Consider the following 17,080-nt stretch of genomic DNA (forward strand, 5'->3'; position numbering starts at 1 on the left):
CAGGAGTCATCAGCTGCTTTTAACATGAGTCAAAAATGCCAAACTACTACTTCCCATGGTAAGAAAAATGTTAAACTGTGAAAGAGGCAACGGCTCAAAACATACAGAGCTGCAGCAACCACCACAGCCAGTGGCTGCACGTGGCTGTTTGGTGCTGGGAATGTGGCTAGTCTCATGGAGAAGTGCGCTGCGAATGTTAAATACACGCCAGACTTCTGTGTAGTAGAGCAGTGTTACACCAGTCATCGATATATCCTATTCATTATATCTTGAAATAATAATGTATTGGATATATTGGCTTAGGTAGAATATTATTAAAATCAGTTTCATCTGTTTCTTTTTTATTTTTTTTAGTGTGGCTACCAGAAAATTTAAAATTATGTATTTGGGTTGCATTTGTGGTTTACATTCTATTAGACAGCAGTGATCTAGGATTTCAAGAGAAAAGAGGAGGGGGTGTGTAAATGGCTTTTTCACAGCCCAAATCTCACAAGAGATTCTGCCCCTCACCCCCTTTTTTAGCGGTAGAGTTATCACCCACCAAAATGAGACAAATACATATTACTTGTCATATACTTTTCCCATGCAGTGGCTATTTTGCTGCAGCTTACTTAGTATTTAGATTATTTATAATTTTTCTACAGAATTTTTACAGCACAGTTTTTGTACACAGTCCTAATAATTTTCTTAGGAGAAATGGTTTAAAATTTTTGCTACAAATTGTCCTCTAGGACAATTCTTGACAGAAATGCATGCCTGTTTTTACATTTTTCTTTCTAATATGGGAATTTTTTTCTTTTATCCCTCCTCCTTCTTTTGTTGTTATTTTTGCCAGTTAGCTAAATGGTTTATTATCTCTATTAGAAAAGGGAAATCAACTAAATTTTATGCTCAATGTGAGCTGCTCAGTAGAAAATTACAGGAGAGAATGTTAAGGGCAGCTTAACCTAATCCATACTGGATGGAGGTTTAATTTGCATCTGCCCAGTAGCAAATCAGACTCAGTGACCATTCCAAATTATGTTTTTAATAAATGTCTATCCGTCTTTGGCAGCCTTGAAGACCATAAGAAGTAAATAATTGAAAAATGCATGAAATACCTAGCAGGGTGAATCTTATGGGAACCAATCCATAGATGTACCCTAGAAAGGAAGTTAACGTTAGTGTAGTTTTAAAAGAACATAATGAAGATCCTGGGGAAAAGAGTCCTTCTCAACTGGGAAGTTCTTAATTGGCATGGCTGCATGGGAGACAAGTTACATCAGTATTGCAAGTCCAATTAGCCAGGAGTTTACAAAAATCTGTCCTGTGCTTTCTAAACTTGAGAAGAACAAATGCAAAGAAGCCCTGAACACGCTTTAGCTTGCTTTCTTTTTGTTAGCAAGAGCAGGGATGAGTTTATGTCAAGAAATTGGTTGTCTCCGTTGTCTCTAGCACATTAACATATTTCTCACACAGCCATTTGGACGGTTCCCTAGGAAGTTGCTGTCCTATAATTGTCATGGCTGAGTTTCTACACAGTTTTAACAACAAGAGCGGCTCAGCCTGTGGGTGAATTGGATGCTCTCAGACATTATTTTAGCACCTTCCTTTCCCTGGATGCTCTGTATTCTGAGTAGAGTTTGATGGCACTACAAATTCATCACACCTTTGTGGGTTTTTTTTTTTTAATGTGGTTCATTAGTTTGATAATAAAATAGATATATGTTTAAAAGATTTTCCTCAAAAATTAGGCCATACACATTCTCTCTTCCCCTTTTCAGGTGTTGCAGAGGTCAGTCACATTCCCTTTCTCCAGGAACCATTTATTCCTCTTTGTTGATCTTATAGGTCCAAACTATGCCCATTGGATTCTAAATATGTCTTCCTCTCTCTTTCCTGTAGAGTTAGTTGAAATAGATTTGTGTGTGTGTGGTGCTAGGGATTGAACTCAAGGGTGTCCTAGCCCAATTTTATTATTATTTTGAAACAGGTTCTCACTAAGTTGCTGAGGGCCTTGCTAAGGTACTGAGGCTGGCTGCAAACCTATGATCTTCCTGTCTCACCCTCCCAAGTGCTGGGATTACAGGCATACATACACTTGGCTGTGTTTTCCTTAGGGTTCACTATTCAGGATTCATTCTGAAGAACTAAGTGTTTTCACCTCTTTGAAGTATTTGCTGATATTAAAGAGATCAATTTGTTTGTTCCATCACAACTCGTGTCTTACTCTTCTGGGATTGAGCATCTCTTGTATTTTATGCCCAGCCACTAGAAGGAAATTTGAGTTTTCATTTAATGAACCTAAAGGTGTTTATTTTTGTCCACCACCCATTTCTCTCCCTCCTGTGTTGCTTCTGTAATGAAGTTAGTTGATTGCAGAACTAAGAAGGGCTTGGAGCCAGGTCTAGAAGTGGGCTGCAGCTTAAGGCAGTTAGTTCTCTGTCTCCTTTCTGGGTTAACGTGTTTGTGGAAGGAAACAAGCAGCTTGGAGAAACTATTGAGCCCAGTGTAGGCTTGGGTGTTAAGGGGGCAGTTATCACCTCCTTTTGGAGGTGGTGTGAACAGGATGTGGTGGAATCTTTCCTATGGAAAGATTCCAGACTGGCCTGGTGGAGGCTGACCCAGGTCAAAGAAAACACATATTTTGATAAGCAGAGCTCAAGTAGTAGGGAAAAGTACCAAATTTGTATTTAGAATTATACTTTTTTTTTTTTTACTTTTTTGGAACATATGCCATCCTCCTTATAGGAAAATGAAAATTAGTATTATTAGATTCACAGTATGAATTATATGTAATACATATTTTCACATGAGCAAAAGAAAGGTAATCATTTTCATATCCCTCTTTTAACTCAGCTAAAGGCAAACTGACCTACCCTCCCTGCTCCAACCCACCATCATGCAGCAGCACCTGGAGTGGGATCTTCAAAGAGTGAATCTTCACCCATCTGGGTAGCCGTGTATCACTCATTAAAGTATCAAATATGTGTCTCTGGCTGCACTCTGATACCATGTGCTCAGAAATTTTCTGCTATCTCTAAGATCTCAACTCCTTTTAGAGGTTCACTTCTTTTGGGGCCTAAGGGGCCTTTCGTAAGGCCTATAGAATGTCACCTTCACATTCAGAACACATTTCACCTTGACTATTTAAGTATACAAAGTCAAGTAACCTCAAACAACCCAGCCAGGGAATCAGGAGCAGGGGTTGTTTTCTGCTGCTTCAGCAGTGGTTCCAAGGAGTCCTGGAGACACCATTGCTGTTAACATTCCCACTCCAGCCAGGAGAGGATGAGAGGGAGAGGAGCAGTGGAATGCCACCTTGTTGTCTGGTTTCTTTCTTGGTCAGTTCATATGCAGTTTTACAAAATTGTAATCTGCTCTTTTTGTCTCCATGTATAACTTGAAAGTAAAATAAATTGAGTGCTCTAAGTTGGGGTTTAAAAAAGATATTTTTGCCATTATTGTTTTACTCAGCAATTCTATATACATAACCCTTGTTCTAGCTGACATTAATCTTGTTGACCATCTAGTCCAGTCCCCTTCTCAAAGAAGGGGTACTAAACCCAGGCCCAGCAACCCATCGAGTTTTAATGTTTCCCAGCATATTTGGATATGTTAAGGATTAGTTAGCTAAACAAAACTAGTGTTAGAGGTCTAGTAACAGCTAAAATTTTATTTTGTTAAAAAAATCCCAAACTGAGATAAGCAACGTCTTTCATAAAGAGAAAGGCTATTTTAATATAAAAAATGTCAGAAGCACACACTGCAGAATAAATTTAATATTTTAGCAGATACACTACTCAATTTTCTCTTTATCATCGCTCCCCCGTGGATCACCTCCTCCCAGGTCAGTTTTTTGAAGCACCATCCCCGACCCAGCTGGTCACCTAGCTCTGCTTGAAAGTTTCCTTCCCCAACTAAGAAAGGCCTTTCTTATTGTTTCCTTTCCCAGGTGAGAACCTGCCAGGACTTCAGCTGTTCCAGCCTCTAGAATATGATTTCTGTAGTTTCATATATGGTGCTCACTCTCTAATGAAAGATTTCAAAAGACTAGGTTAAAGGAGATACTTAGAATAATTGCATTCCGTTTAGAAAACGCTCAGTTAAAACAGGCTATTGGTACTCATCTATTCCTCCATTCCTTTCTTCTGAAATTTAAGTGTTTATCATTTGTAAGGCCCTGTTCTTGGGCCTAATGAAAACAAACAGCCCAGGAGTCCGTAGCTGATAGGGACAACAGCCTTGCAGATCGTGTCTCATGGTGCTCTGTGGACAGGCTGCCATGGGGAAGGTCAGCTTGCTGCTGGAGAGTCTCACGAAGTCACACTGAATTTCCCAGGTGAAGTAACATCTTAGGGAGCAAAATGAAGATGATGTGGAGCAGGTACAAGGATTTGTATAGAGATATACAGGCAAACTGGACCTGTCTGTGTTTGCCAGGGCTGCAATAACAAAGTAACACAAACTGGGTAGCTCAAAACAACAAACATTTATTGTATTGAAGTTCTGAAGGCTAAAAGTCAAAAGGTGTCAGGAGGGCCATGCTTCCCATCCTCTGAAGCCCATGGGTGGAATCCTACCTTTTCCTAGCTTTTGTGTCTTGCCAGCAATTCGTGTTCTGGCCTTGTAGCTGATCCCTTCCAACCTCTGCCTCTACCATTATATGACCGCCTCTCTATGTCTCTGTCTGTGTTCAGATTTCCTTTCAACATTGAATTAGGGCCAGCCTGAAATGGCTCATCTTAACTCCACAAAGACTCTATTTCCAAATAAGATCCTGTTCACAAATCCTTGCGTTTAGGACTTCAACATAACATGGTAGGGGAGGAGGCAGACAGAATTCAACTTGTACCTAATCAAAACACCCAGGTGTTTCTATGTAAACAAGCCAAGGCTTTTTCTAAATATGTACAGTTGATTTTTACCCCAATGGAACTTACATGTTTATTAAATATTATTTATATTTTCCTGTTAAATACTGTATTATATTTCAGTATCTCCCCGAATATTATTATTTAGCTCAAGTTAAACAATAATATGAAGCCGGGCGTGGTGGCGCACGCTTGTAATCCCCGCGCTTGGGAGGCGGAGACAGGAGGATCGCGCAGGTTCGAAGCCAGCCGTGCTGGCGTAAGAGACCCTGTTTCAAAAATATAAAATAGGTCTGGGAGTGTAGCCCGGAGGAAGAAGGGCTTCCAGGAACCCCAGTACCACCAAAAAAAAAAAAAAAAAAAAAAAAAAAAAAAAAAAAAACAATAATATGGAGGATCCCCAAGCATCCCTATCTTCCTTACAACCACCCCAAAATGGGAACTAAGCTTATGTACATGAATTGCTTTTAAGGACTTCACAGGTACTTGATCTTTTCACTGGAGAAGTTCTGAAGGTTAGAAGTTTCCTTCACAAAGCTCTCTAACCGGCTATTTATTAATCCACTCTAGAATTTCTCTTCTAATCAATATGAGCCATATTTGCCTTTATTTCCTAAAAAAAAAAACCCGTCTTTTGTCACCCATCAGCACCTCTCCTTTTAGGCGAGACTTCTCAAAGCAGCCAAGATTTGGGCAGCTCTTACTGACTGGATCCTGGAGTTAAGGAGCACTTTTAGCCCCATCTCTATCCACAGCTTCCTCAAAGTGCAGTCAGAAAAACACCTTCTGGAAAATTCAGTAAATTCAAGCTCTAATGAAAGTGAGATGTATTTCCTGTACTTGGGATATTATAATTGTATGAAATGGGTATTAACATCATTTTATAGCATTTGATTCTCTTTAGTTACATCATTTCATACAAAGGTAATTTCTCTCTGATTTTCTGAAGTTTTAATGTTCTAAATTTTTGAATCCACATTACTGTGCCTTTGGAACGATTGCTCATCTTTATCTGCAGTATCTAAGGACAATGTGGTTGGGAGGCAAAGCAGTAGAAAATCAATATGGAAGCCCTGTTTTATCCTCCTCTATCAGACCTGCTCTTAGAGTCGGAAGCTCTGTTACAAGTGACCTTCGAGACGTCTGGTTGGCCCGTTAACATTTCCTTGCTGCTACAGACCAGACCTGCCTTTTCTTGGTAATACACTCAGATCGTAGCCCCCAGTTTCTCACAAGTGAAGTGAGTAAAATAGATACCATTTTCCTCTTCAGTCTATTCTCAGCCTGGTTTTTGAAGGTCGTGGGACAACGGGGATTTATTACGTTAGAAAGGACTGGCCCTATGTTTGTAAACTAGTGCACAGAGGCTGTATTTTGGATCAAAGCCAGTGTCAGCATTCAGTGCAAGAAATGTCCAATTTGATTCCTGCCCTTTTAGCTCATGTTGGAATCAAGTGAAATTTCTAGCTAATTTTGCACACTCTGTTTTTAGTTTCAGATAACTGTTTTGCCTCAGAGAGCATGTTTACTTTTGCTCTCTGTCACGCTGTTCTTGTTTTGAATGAAGCAGTCATCTATGGTTTTTGGTGTTGGAGTTGAATGCATTCAGTTTTGATAGACTCCAACTTAGTGCTTGGTGGGGGAAGAGGGCATAAGATTTCCAGTTTGGATTTATTTTAAAAAGCTCAAGAAGTATAGAGATATTTGAAAACAATCTAGAAAGAATAACTCTTTGGGGCATCACTCACCTTATATAGTTTTCCTTTTGGTGCTAGTTTTTAATTTTATGTTCAACTCCTCAGTTACCTTACTTCCCTTTCACTTTTTTTGTGGTACCATAGATTGAACCCAGGGGCGTGCTACCTCAGAGCTACATCCCTGACCCTATTTTATTATTTATTTTGAAACAGGTTCTCACTAAGTTGCAGAGGGCCTCACAAGTTGCTGAGGCTGGCCAGGAACCTACGATCCTCCTGTCTCAGCCTCCCAAGTATTGGGATTACAAGCGTGCACCACCACACCTGACTTCCTCTTACATTTTTCTAAGCTAAATTGGGGTAAAAATCAAGGCCAGGTTCATTTTTCAAGGCAAAATGTAATATTTCCCTTCTCCCTGCCAATGTCTTTTCACTTCCCCTACCTAACACTTTTAAGGGGAAAAAAGATTATGATATACCTGTTTATATTTGTTGTATTCAATCAATATATGTTGAGAGGCTACAATATGCAAATAAGTGTACTGAAAAGTAACAATAAAAATGGTCTATATTTCCTCCACATTCTGTACCATAGGGCTGTGTTGATATTAAGGTAAGAAGGTAGACTGGGTAATGTTTGTAAGTGATATCCTTATTTTGGGGGAGGGTGGGAGAAGAGGATCATGCTTATTAGTTACTAAACATCCATTAGGTCTCAAGCACTGTGCTGGACCTTATGATAGAGATGTTATTAAATCACTTTATAGATAGGAGAGCGAGGCCCAGAAACTATACCAGAGTCAGCATTGTAGACAGGTTTCTCTGGTTGTAGCTCTTCTTTCCAAAATAACTTTCCCTATGAGCCAAGTAATACATAACCACAAAAGTGGGATTATCAAAACTAGAGAAAATATATTGCCAGGTTTTTTAAGGGGGAGAAGAATCATTGTTGGTTTACAAATTCAATTCAGAAATAAAAGACTATTACCTATAATCAAATTGCCTTTCCTGTAAAAGTTGAGTAGTAATCAGAGACTTTTAGGGATTTACTTTTATGATAGGTAATACACATTTGACTTCACAATCCTGGGTTTCAGGGTGTGTTATTTTCCTTTGACATATTAATACTTCGGAGCTCTAATTTGGGTCTGGTCTTCAGGGACTGCATCCTTAAGTGCTGCAGTGTAGTGACTTGTGTTAAAAATATTGTCATAAGATCATATAAATGACCTTTGGTGTGATGGATGACCTCAAAAGACCGTAAAACAGTATAGAGCTACTTTACCTTGATTTTTTTTCTTAATAGACTTGATACTGAGCTGTAATAGCAAATCTATGCAATAAATCAAAGTTTCTATAGTGTGCTGTTTATTTAGAAGAAAGGCTAAATATTTTTCATAGAATTTAGCAAAACACATCTGGACTTTTTTTTTTTACAAAGTTTTAGTTTTACTGTTCATTTTCTATTCTTTTTTAAGTTCAAGCTATACATGGAGGACGCAGCATCAATTGTTACCTTTATCTATATCTATAATGGATTCACAAGTTTTATCCAGGAGTGTTGATCAGGCAAATTAGCAGGAATGATTCTAAATTTAGTGAGAAAAGATGTCTTAGTTCCAGAATCTAGGTGTAAATGACCAGTTGCTTTTGTACTCAGAGAGTGTGTTTATCTTCACATTTTAGTGCTGTGAAAAACAAATTATATAGATGTATATATTTTCTCTTGGAAAAAAGATGTTATATAGTACTTTGTTTCAGAGCATCTGCAATGTATTCTCAACAATCTTATATGCCTTAAGGCATGAGACTAGCCAAAGGTGAGACTAAATATATATATATATAAATATATAAATATATAAATATAATATATAAATAAATATAAATTTATATTTATATAAATTTATATATCATATATTATATAATATATTATACATGTTATATAATATATTATATAAGTTTATATATTTATATATAAATATATTTATTTATATTTATATATATTTGTTACATATATATGTAACAAAATAACAAAGGTGAGACTGACTACATAAGGACAGGCTGAGCTTCTCTAAGTGGTCTCCACTCTGCAGACTCTCCTCCTATCTCTGGAAATGAATCAAAGCCTTTCCAGGAAGTTCAGAAAAGTGAGCTTTGTGGTTCCTTCTCTCCATCTTTCGAGTGCACAGAGCAAGCCACCAGCTCTGCATGGCACAGAGGTCAGGCCAAGCATTCTTTTGTCTTAAATCTCCTCTGCCCTTTGGCCTTTCTGCTCTCTCCCAGCTCTTTTCATCCCTCCATTCTGTCTTCTTAAACATGAGTGTTATTGCTTGGAAGAATAAATAAATAAAATGTGGCACCTCTTTTTGCAAATCCTGGACATAAGACTTGTATTAACCTTACTGAAATCTTGTTTTCGGCATTTTATTTTGCAGTTGCAAAACATCTAGCCACAGTCTGTTCTCTCTCTCTCCTTTTCTTGGCCCACTAGACCCTTTCCAGACTTCCTTTCTGTTATTCCCACACAGGTTTGCATGACAGATTCTTCTGTCCATTGTCCTCTGGATCCCACATGGATTTCTGTTTTCCGTAAAGTCTTTCTGGCTCAACTTGACCATCTATGTTTATCCCCCTCTCCCTTTGTTTAGCATTCATCATATAAGATCTATCTCAGCCTCCTGGCTACTGGGATCATAGGCATGTGTCACTGCACCCAGCTGCAAAGTCTGATACTTTTACTCTACTAATAAGATGGCTTTTAATACTGAAAATTCCTTACTTTTCCAAAGGTTTGTGCCCTTGACAGCAGACATGTATTTCATAGGCCTTAAATGGCAAAAGGTGTATTGGGAACATCCTGTAAATCTTGATGAGTTGATTTCCTGGTTGATTCTTTCCTTTCTTGCTATACCTATCATTCTGAGATCCATTCACCCTCCGCACAGGTTTTTAGTTGCTTCTGACCTTCAGGTCTGCAGCAGCTTTTCTTGTCAAGCATTTGCCTCTTTGAAACCCTAGTTTCAATTCCACTGCATAAGATACAGCTCTTGTCCTACATATACTAGGATTAATTTATCCACAAAGGTGCATACCATTATAAGACATAGCAAAAGGAGCAGGTATCTAAGAGTTTAGCTATAACTGGAATTTTAAAAAATGACGATCTTTCTTTTCCCATAGTATTTTTATGTCCCAGAAGAGTCTTACAAAAACCATGAAATTGTCAGGGTTAAAAAGGTCATCTTACAAAAATCTGTCCAAACTGGCTTTGCCTAATTTCGGATTTTTCTGTGTCTTGTATCTCATCATCAAGTGCTTACCACTTCCTATACCATGTAAATGAAGAAAATAGAACTGGCTGAGTTATTCAAGTACCGAGGATTCTGAGTAACATGGACAAACCACTCCTCTTTTATTTTAGGCCTTTTTCTCCAGCAAATTTTTCTGTTAGCTAAACGGATATAATTTATACTTTGTTTTCCTTCCTCTGTCCAGCTGCTGTTAAAAGAGCTAAAGAAAATTTTAGGAAATCCCCTTTTTCTGAGAGGCCATTGAAAAAATAAAGCAGCTAAAAAGGAGAGCTAGAAAACTGCACGTACAGGGTCATCTGTGTGTATATGGTATTATAGGTGTGAGGGTATGGCTATATGTGTATATATATTTATTTCTTTTCCCCCTAACAACTCCAAAATAATAAGTTTTGGCTTGTAGTCCTAGATTCGTTCCCATGATAGAGATCCATGAATTATTCCTTTTAAGCTTTAAAGCTAGTCATGCCCCCTTCTCACTGATAAATCAGTTATTTGGGCATCTTCCCATTCCACCACTGACCAGTGTCTGTATCCAGAAAGACTTGAGGCAGGGAGCTTCTTTCTAAATGTCGTCAGCATCTGTCTTAGAAACATTAGCAGTGACAGCCTGTCCTTTCCTCTCCTCCTTTGGAGCTATGCATCTTCAAAGGGGAATTGCTGTGAACCTATGGAACAGTCTGTGGTTTGGTGACCAAAGTTTCTGCCACTGTCAATATTCATGGCCCTTAAACTCCAAAGCAAACTTCCTGCCGTGGATCTTTGCTACTTATTAGCCATGTAACCTTGAATAGACTCATTGGTCTACTCCCAAAAGTTTCATACCCACAAAGTGGGAATACTACTCTATCTACTCAGAAGAGATTGTTGCAAAGATTAAAATATTTACCTAAATCACTCAGAACAGTCCTTGGCATAGAATAAGCTATTTAAATGTAAGGTATTACTTAGATCATTCCCCTGAATGAACTCCCTAGTTCATCAGCTTCATGGCGTTTTGGATTTTCTTTTCCTTTTCCTCACTCCATCCCCGCCCCTCCTACTTTCTTGTTTATCACTGTCATTTGCACAGGTACAGCCTCTCTCACAGGATGCTTGAGTACCTCTTTGTTCTTCGGGAGTGCTTCTGCCCCTAACGCAAACAAAACCATCAGCTCATACATGCATGAGCAGTATCTGGCCCTTTGTCAAACTTAAAGTGTCTTTTTGGTTTACATTATAAGAAGACACTTTTTCTTAGTGTTGTTTTTAACACACCTATAGGTTTTCAGGTTTACAATTTTTATGAATTTCTCAAAAATAACACTGCAGATGGCCCCATGGTGCCTTAAATGAATTAAATGAATTCATGTGTTAAAATAACTTATCAACTATTATCGCCATCTATTGGTAGAAGTGGAGTGGACTCCACTTTCCAGAAGCTTGGCTCTTTAACTGAGGAACATTCAAAGCTGCAAGATCGGGAGCAGGAGGGAAAGAAGGAAGAAAGAGAGGGGAGGAAGAGAACATGCTCACACACATTTTTTGTACATACATACTAGATAAAGCCTATAAAGAGATGTACCAATATCTATATCAAGGGCTTCAGGTGATTTTAACTTTTTCAATCTACTTTTCTATGTCTTCTAATTACAGTAGCATATATTATTTTGTAATTTAAAAATTATCAAAAAAGAAGAAACTTAAGAGAGACAAGGAAATTTGTTTTATTAAGTACAAACTAAAATATATCTGGTTATATATTATAGCAAATGACAGAGGAATTATATAAATGGAGATAGGAAATGAGTAAAGCTATGGTACAAACTAAAGAATTTTTATTATATCCTAAGCAAAAGGTTTTATCAGCTGTGTTCACTTGGGCCAGTAGGTCTAAATGTGAGGTTTTACTCATTATCCTCTCCCTTTGAAATTCTAATTATTCTACAATCATGTCTCTTAATTACTCTTTATCCTTTTACTGCCAGAGCTTCCTCTGGAGTGGATTATCTACTCTTAGCAAAGAATATTGTAATCTGGGTATCAAGAGCTGCGGTCTGAGCCTTGTTACTTTGAAGCTGGATAAAACCCAAAGAATCTTCGTAGACATATTTATTTCCATAAAATTCTATGCCTTACTTTCTTGGACATTCATCTCCCTGGTGTTCCTAGAATATGGATTTGACTGGCCAGAAGACTTGCTTATCCCAGTTTATTGTATGTTCCTATTTCTTAATGACTTATTTTTAACAAATTAAGCTGCAGATAGGAACAAGAGGAGGCAAAAATCTGGTTGCTTTATGAATTTGTACCTAGATGTCTTTTAATCTTGTAGGCATTGGAGGTATAGACAAATCCAAATTGTTAACATCCCCCCCCCACACACACACCTTCATTAAATCTTGCTTCTTTCAAGTAAAACTAGCAAAGGGAGAGATGCTTCTTCTCCCTTTGCAAAGGAAGACCAGACTGTTCTGTGCCGTTGCTTGAGATGCAATGCGTTGATGGTTCTTCCCCCAGGGGTCTAAAATGTGGCTCTTGCCTGGTGTGTTCCTCTTGCGGTCAGAACCACTGGTTCTGCACTCTATTCCCACAGTAAGAGCCAGAGGAATGAGGGATTTAGTGTTGCAACTTCCACTTTCAGGATCTATAATTTTAACAGGAGCCTCTTGTCCCATGAGAGGCATAACTGAGTGGACAGGCCAAAAGAGAAGATAGTTTACGAGAGGAAAGCCCTTCAGTACCCCTCAGGTAACTAAGGGTAGGCAGGTTCCCAATCTACTTGTCTGAGGAAAACAGTAATGCCATAGCCCCATGCATGGAGCAGACACTGTTTTGCAGCTTTCTGTGGAATTGTGGTCTCTCAATTTTAACCCACAAATCATGATGAAAACCACAATGGGGAGTCAAACTGATAAATTTCAGAAATATCTTTTCTCTTTTTCTTAGCCTTCTTTCAGTCATGAGCCACATGTTTATTTTTTATGACAAAAGCAAACAAAAAATTGAGCGGGCTTCTATTCCATTTCTCTTCTTTTATACTCTGAGAAGATAAAGGAAACATTGTTCCTCAAAGTCATTTCATAGATAAATTGCAATGGGAACTTAAATGCTGTTCAATTCCAAGCTTTGGGATTTTAGATAAAGTCTTAGACTCAAAACTACCATGAAGATTTAGTTTTCCCATTTGCAAAATGGGAATAACACAGTCCTCATTGGATTGTAAAGTTAAATATCAGCAGGCATGCACAGTACCTGGTAGAGTGCTAAGAACAAAAACAGAAGCTCAATAAATACAATTGCCTTTCTGGTTTCTTATACAATCAGCATATAAGCGACTGAGGAGATTAGGAATGGTTTCAGGGAAAGGGTACTGTTTGAACAGGTCCTTCAAGGCGAAACATGGGTAGAGTAGGGTAATTGACAAATGGGAGGGTGTGTTTAAAGCAGTGTTTGAGGTAAATTAATGTAGCAGACAGGTTCTCTTGGAAGGACTAGAGGCTGGATGGAGATAGAACTAGACAGTGCTTTTTGCAAAAGTCTAGACACAGAAAAGATATGACTGGCTTCAGGAATGACTGCGTTGATGCTGCCTGAAGGGCCCTGAGCTTGGTGGGAGATGGGAAGAGTGACAGTGTTAGTGGATGAAGAGAGATTAAAGAGACAAAGATGTATTTGAGATACCAGTGAGGATGGGATTTAGAAAATGGTGGGCATGCAGTGATATTTAAATAGACTTTTAAGTATTTCAATGAGTAAATAAGTGATGTGTGCATGTATGCCTCTACCATCTTGTACCCCATTAAGATGTATGACTACAATGCACCAATAAAAATAAATTTAAGATAACAGGCAAAAAAGCAGTTCAATAAAATGTTAAAATATTTAAGGGGAAAGAAGTATAGACAAAAACCAAAGCTTTGGTAGGAATTAAAAAAACAGAAGGAGAAATAGGCATCATCAGAGGAGATTCAGTAGTTATAATTGTGGCACAGGTAAATATTCCTAAAGAAGAAAAGGGTTGAAGAGCAAATATCACTCGTGATGAACACACACACACACGCACAAACACACACACACGATGAAAGAGGACAGAGATAGATGGAATGAGACCCACATCTGGGAGTTCCAGGCCTGAGAGAAGAAGGGAGGGGTGCACCGGCATAGATGTAGATGTGAGGACTAATGTCACACAGCACAGAGATCACAGAGGGCCAAAATCAAAAGAGTGTGTGGCATGGCTTGTGGATGTACCCAAGCCTCTTTTCTTCCTTCTACTCCACCTCTTTTCTATCTTTTCAATCTTTAAATGTTGAAAGCAGAACATTTCTTCTGTTTGGTAGACAAAAGGCCCTGAATTCCAAGACCTCAGGCATAGGCCTTTAATCTCTGGCCCTCAATCTCCTTATCCTAAATTGCGGTCATACCACCCCTCCCCCCCTTTAGAAAAGTATATAGCAGGGATTCAGTCTAAAAACTTTCAGTGTGGCTTGTGCAAATGAGACAGTGCTAGTAATACTAAGCATATAACTTAGGTAGATAAATAGTTCCTAAAAAGTAGCCTTGAAACCACTTTTTCTTATTATTTATGGATTTTTTAAAATAACCTTAGTGATTGGTGTTGACGATGTTATATACACTCAATCTCTACAGAGGATTGAAAGTATTTATGCAGTATTATGTCCCTTGGATGTAACTGTTATTGAACCTTAAGTTATCTTTACTTTTATGCCTCATTAGGAATCATTTAGCCACAAGGTTATACAGAGTGAAAAGAAGGAAAATTAACTGGAAGAGCAAGTAGCTTAAGCCATTTGTTTCTTCTAAGCAAATATATTTCGATGCATAAAAGAGAAGTGAACAGTATTCAAAGTAGTATAAAATTCTACACAAATACTTATATTCCCTAAAACTATTAAGACACTTTTTAGCCCTCAAAATCTATCACAAGAAAGATGTAGGAGAACAAATATGGAATTTCAAAGTCCATTTGTAGGAGAGTAGAATATTGAGATTTACTATTGTATAAATGAGAAAACTTGTGTCTTAGATACATGAAGTAAGTCTTATGCATTTTCCAATGTTTTACTTGGTTTTTTGAGATTTTTTTTTTTTTTTTTTTTTTTTTGGTGGTACTGGGGTTCCTGGAAGCCCTTCTACCTCCGGACTACACTCCCAGACCTATTTTTACATTTTTTTATTTGGAAACAGGGTCTCCTAAGCCAGCACACGTGGCTGGCTTCGAACCTGCGCGATCCTCCTGTCTCTGCCTCCCAAGCGCAGGGATTACAAGCGTGCGCCACCACGCCCGGCTGAGAAAATTTTTAAAAATTGTGTTTCCAAGGTTTTTTCTTCCCTGGACTACCAGAAGATAAGCCTAGATAATAGCATTTTTCTCAAGGTCTACACTAGGAGACGTGTGGTTTCAGTACATGTATGCACATTCTACTGCTTCTTTGTTTTCAGTAGCACAGCTGCATTTAGTGTTCGGCATTTTTTTTCATCTCCCTCAATTTCTTTGAACACATTTCTCATACATACCCTCATAAAATTAATGATTAATCTCTGGTTCATTGTTTCATATGCTTCATTATTTCTTATGCATGTGTGCACGTGTAGCATGTCGATTAGTTATTGAGTTAGAAGTGGTATTAACAAAATATTTACATAAATAATGGTAAAAAAAATCTTTAGTAAAAAAGACTTGTTTTATCCACTTATGTGTTACACACACACACACACACACACACACACACACACACACTTGCCCTTCTCTGATGATCAACAGCCATGTAACACTGTCTGTGGAACCATAATGAATAGAAGAATGCAGGCTACTTTCCCACCATTATTATTTCATAGAAGCTGTGTGAGTCATATAACTTTAATAATTCTGCAGCCTTGTTTTTGGCTATGCATTTGACCACAGACATAGTGTTAGTAAAAGAAAATATTTTTATAAAACTCATATGACATGTTTTTTTTGTCCCAAGATGGGTCAGGTAAGTAAAGCTAAACATCAAACTATAACCCAAAGACTCAAAAGGGAACTGGCCATTCTCTTTTAGTTTTAAGGTTAGAATTCCAATTGCCTGACTTCAGCCAAAAAAAAAAAAAAAAATCTGTACTTTAAAGTTTGCAGATGTTTGAAAAGTGTGTTCTTCAGATGTAGCCAGACATTAATAAGAGTTCCTTATAACTTCCTTTTTGTTGTTGTTGTTTCTTTGTTACTTTTATAGATATGGGAAAATAGTCTCCACGAAGGCAATTTTGGATAAGACAACAAACAAGTGCAAAGGTATGTTTATATGGCTGATCATTTGGTAAATCATAGCTTTAAAAATGATGAAATTTAACGTTTGTTCGTGTGACTTTGAACCTTACCATGATGTATAATTACAATGCACCAATAAAAGTTTTATTTTTGTTTTTGTTTCTATTTTGTGGTACTAGGAACTGAACCCAAGGGCATTCAGAGAAGGCTGTGCTATACCCCAACCTTCTTTTTTATGTTTTTTAACAGGGTCTCACTGTAATCTTAGGTTTCAAAATTACTCCGATTTTATTAAAAAATCAAATTTTCTATGTCACCCACTCTCTTATATAACATCAACACACTGCTTACATTTGTTTTGTCCCTGGTTGAGTTTTAGCTGGAAACTCAACAGCTACTCACAGTTCGCCAGAATTCCAGATTTGGCACCAGCAGAGTTAACATGCAAAATACTAGTTGGCATTTAGCCCCTGCTTTTAAAAGAGGAGTAGAGTTTAGAAAATAGCTTTTCTTTCCTGAGCCTGAGAAGATTAGAGCTGCTTACTGAAGACCATTGGACTGCACTAAAGAACTGAAAAGATTACATATTGTGCAAATTGGCTCTATTAATTAGAATAGAGTAGTTTTAAGCAGTACTTAATTACATGTTTCAATACTCCCAATTGTTCTCTGCTGAATGCCTGTTGACAGTATTGGCAGCAGCGAGGAGAGAACCATTTTCACTGACCAAATTGTACCAGGGAGGGGAGGTCATGCGCCCCTTTGAAATATGCTGCTACATTAATTTGATGCACTGACCTTCGGTTTTCTGTGTAATTAGGATGAGCTCATCCAGCTCCGTGAGCTGGAAGAGGAGGCGTCTGCAGTGGGCAGCGCGGATGCTCTGTGGTTCTGACTTTTAATGATCCAGCGTCTTAACAATAGGCATGTGATTTCTAGGAAAAGGGAAGAATGGAGTCAGCTGACTTT

General features: G+C 38.0%; 1 protein-coding gene across 4 annotated transcripts in view; it reads left to right on the top strand.

Annotated features, from left to right (window-relative positions):
* RBMS1 (RNA binding motif single stranded interacting protein 1) overlaps positions 1 to 17,080 on the top strand; it is a gene marked incomplete at both ends in the record, with an annotated part of 222,006 nt that overhangs the window by 159,613 nt on the left and 45,313 nt on the right. For all 4 annotated transcript variants that reach the window (XM_080689068.1, XM_080689069.1, XM_080689067.1 and 1 more), the window contains one exon: positions 16,077 to 16,135. In XM_080689068.1, the coding sequence (XP_080545194.1) occupies positions 16,077 to 16,135 (59 nt within the window). The remainder of the gene's footprint in view (positions 1 to 16,076; positions 16,136 to 17,080) is intronic.

The sequence above is a fragment of the Muscardinus avellanarius genome (assembly GCF_963383645.1).
Source record: "Muscardinus avellanarius genome assembly, chromosome: 2".
Taxonomy (NCBI): domain Eukaryota; kingdom Metazoa; phylum Chordata; class Mammalia; order Rodentia; family Gliridae; genus Muscardinus; species Muscardinus avellanarius.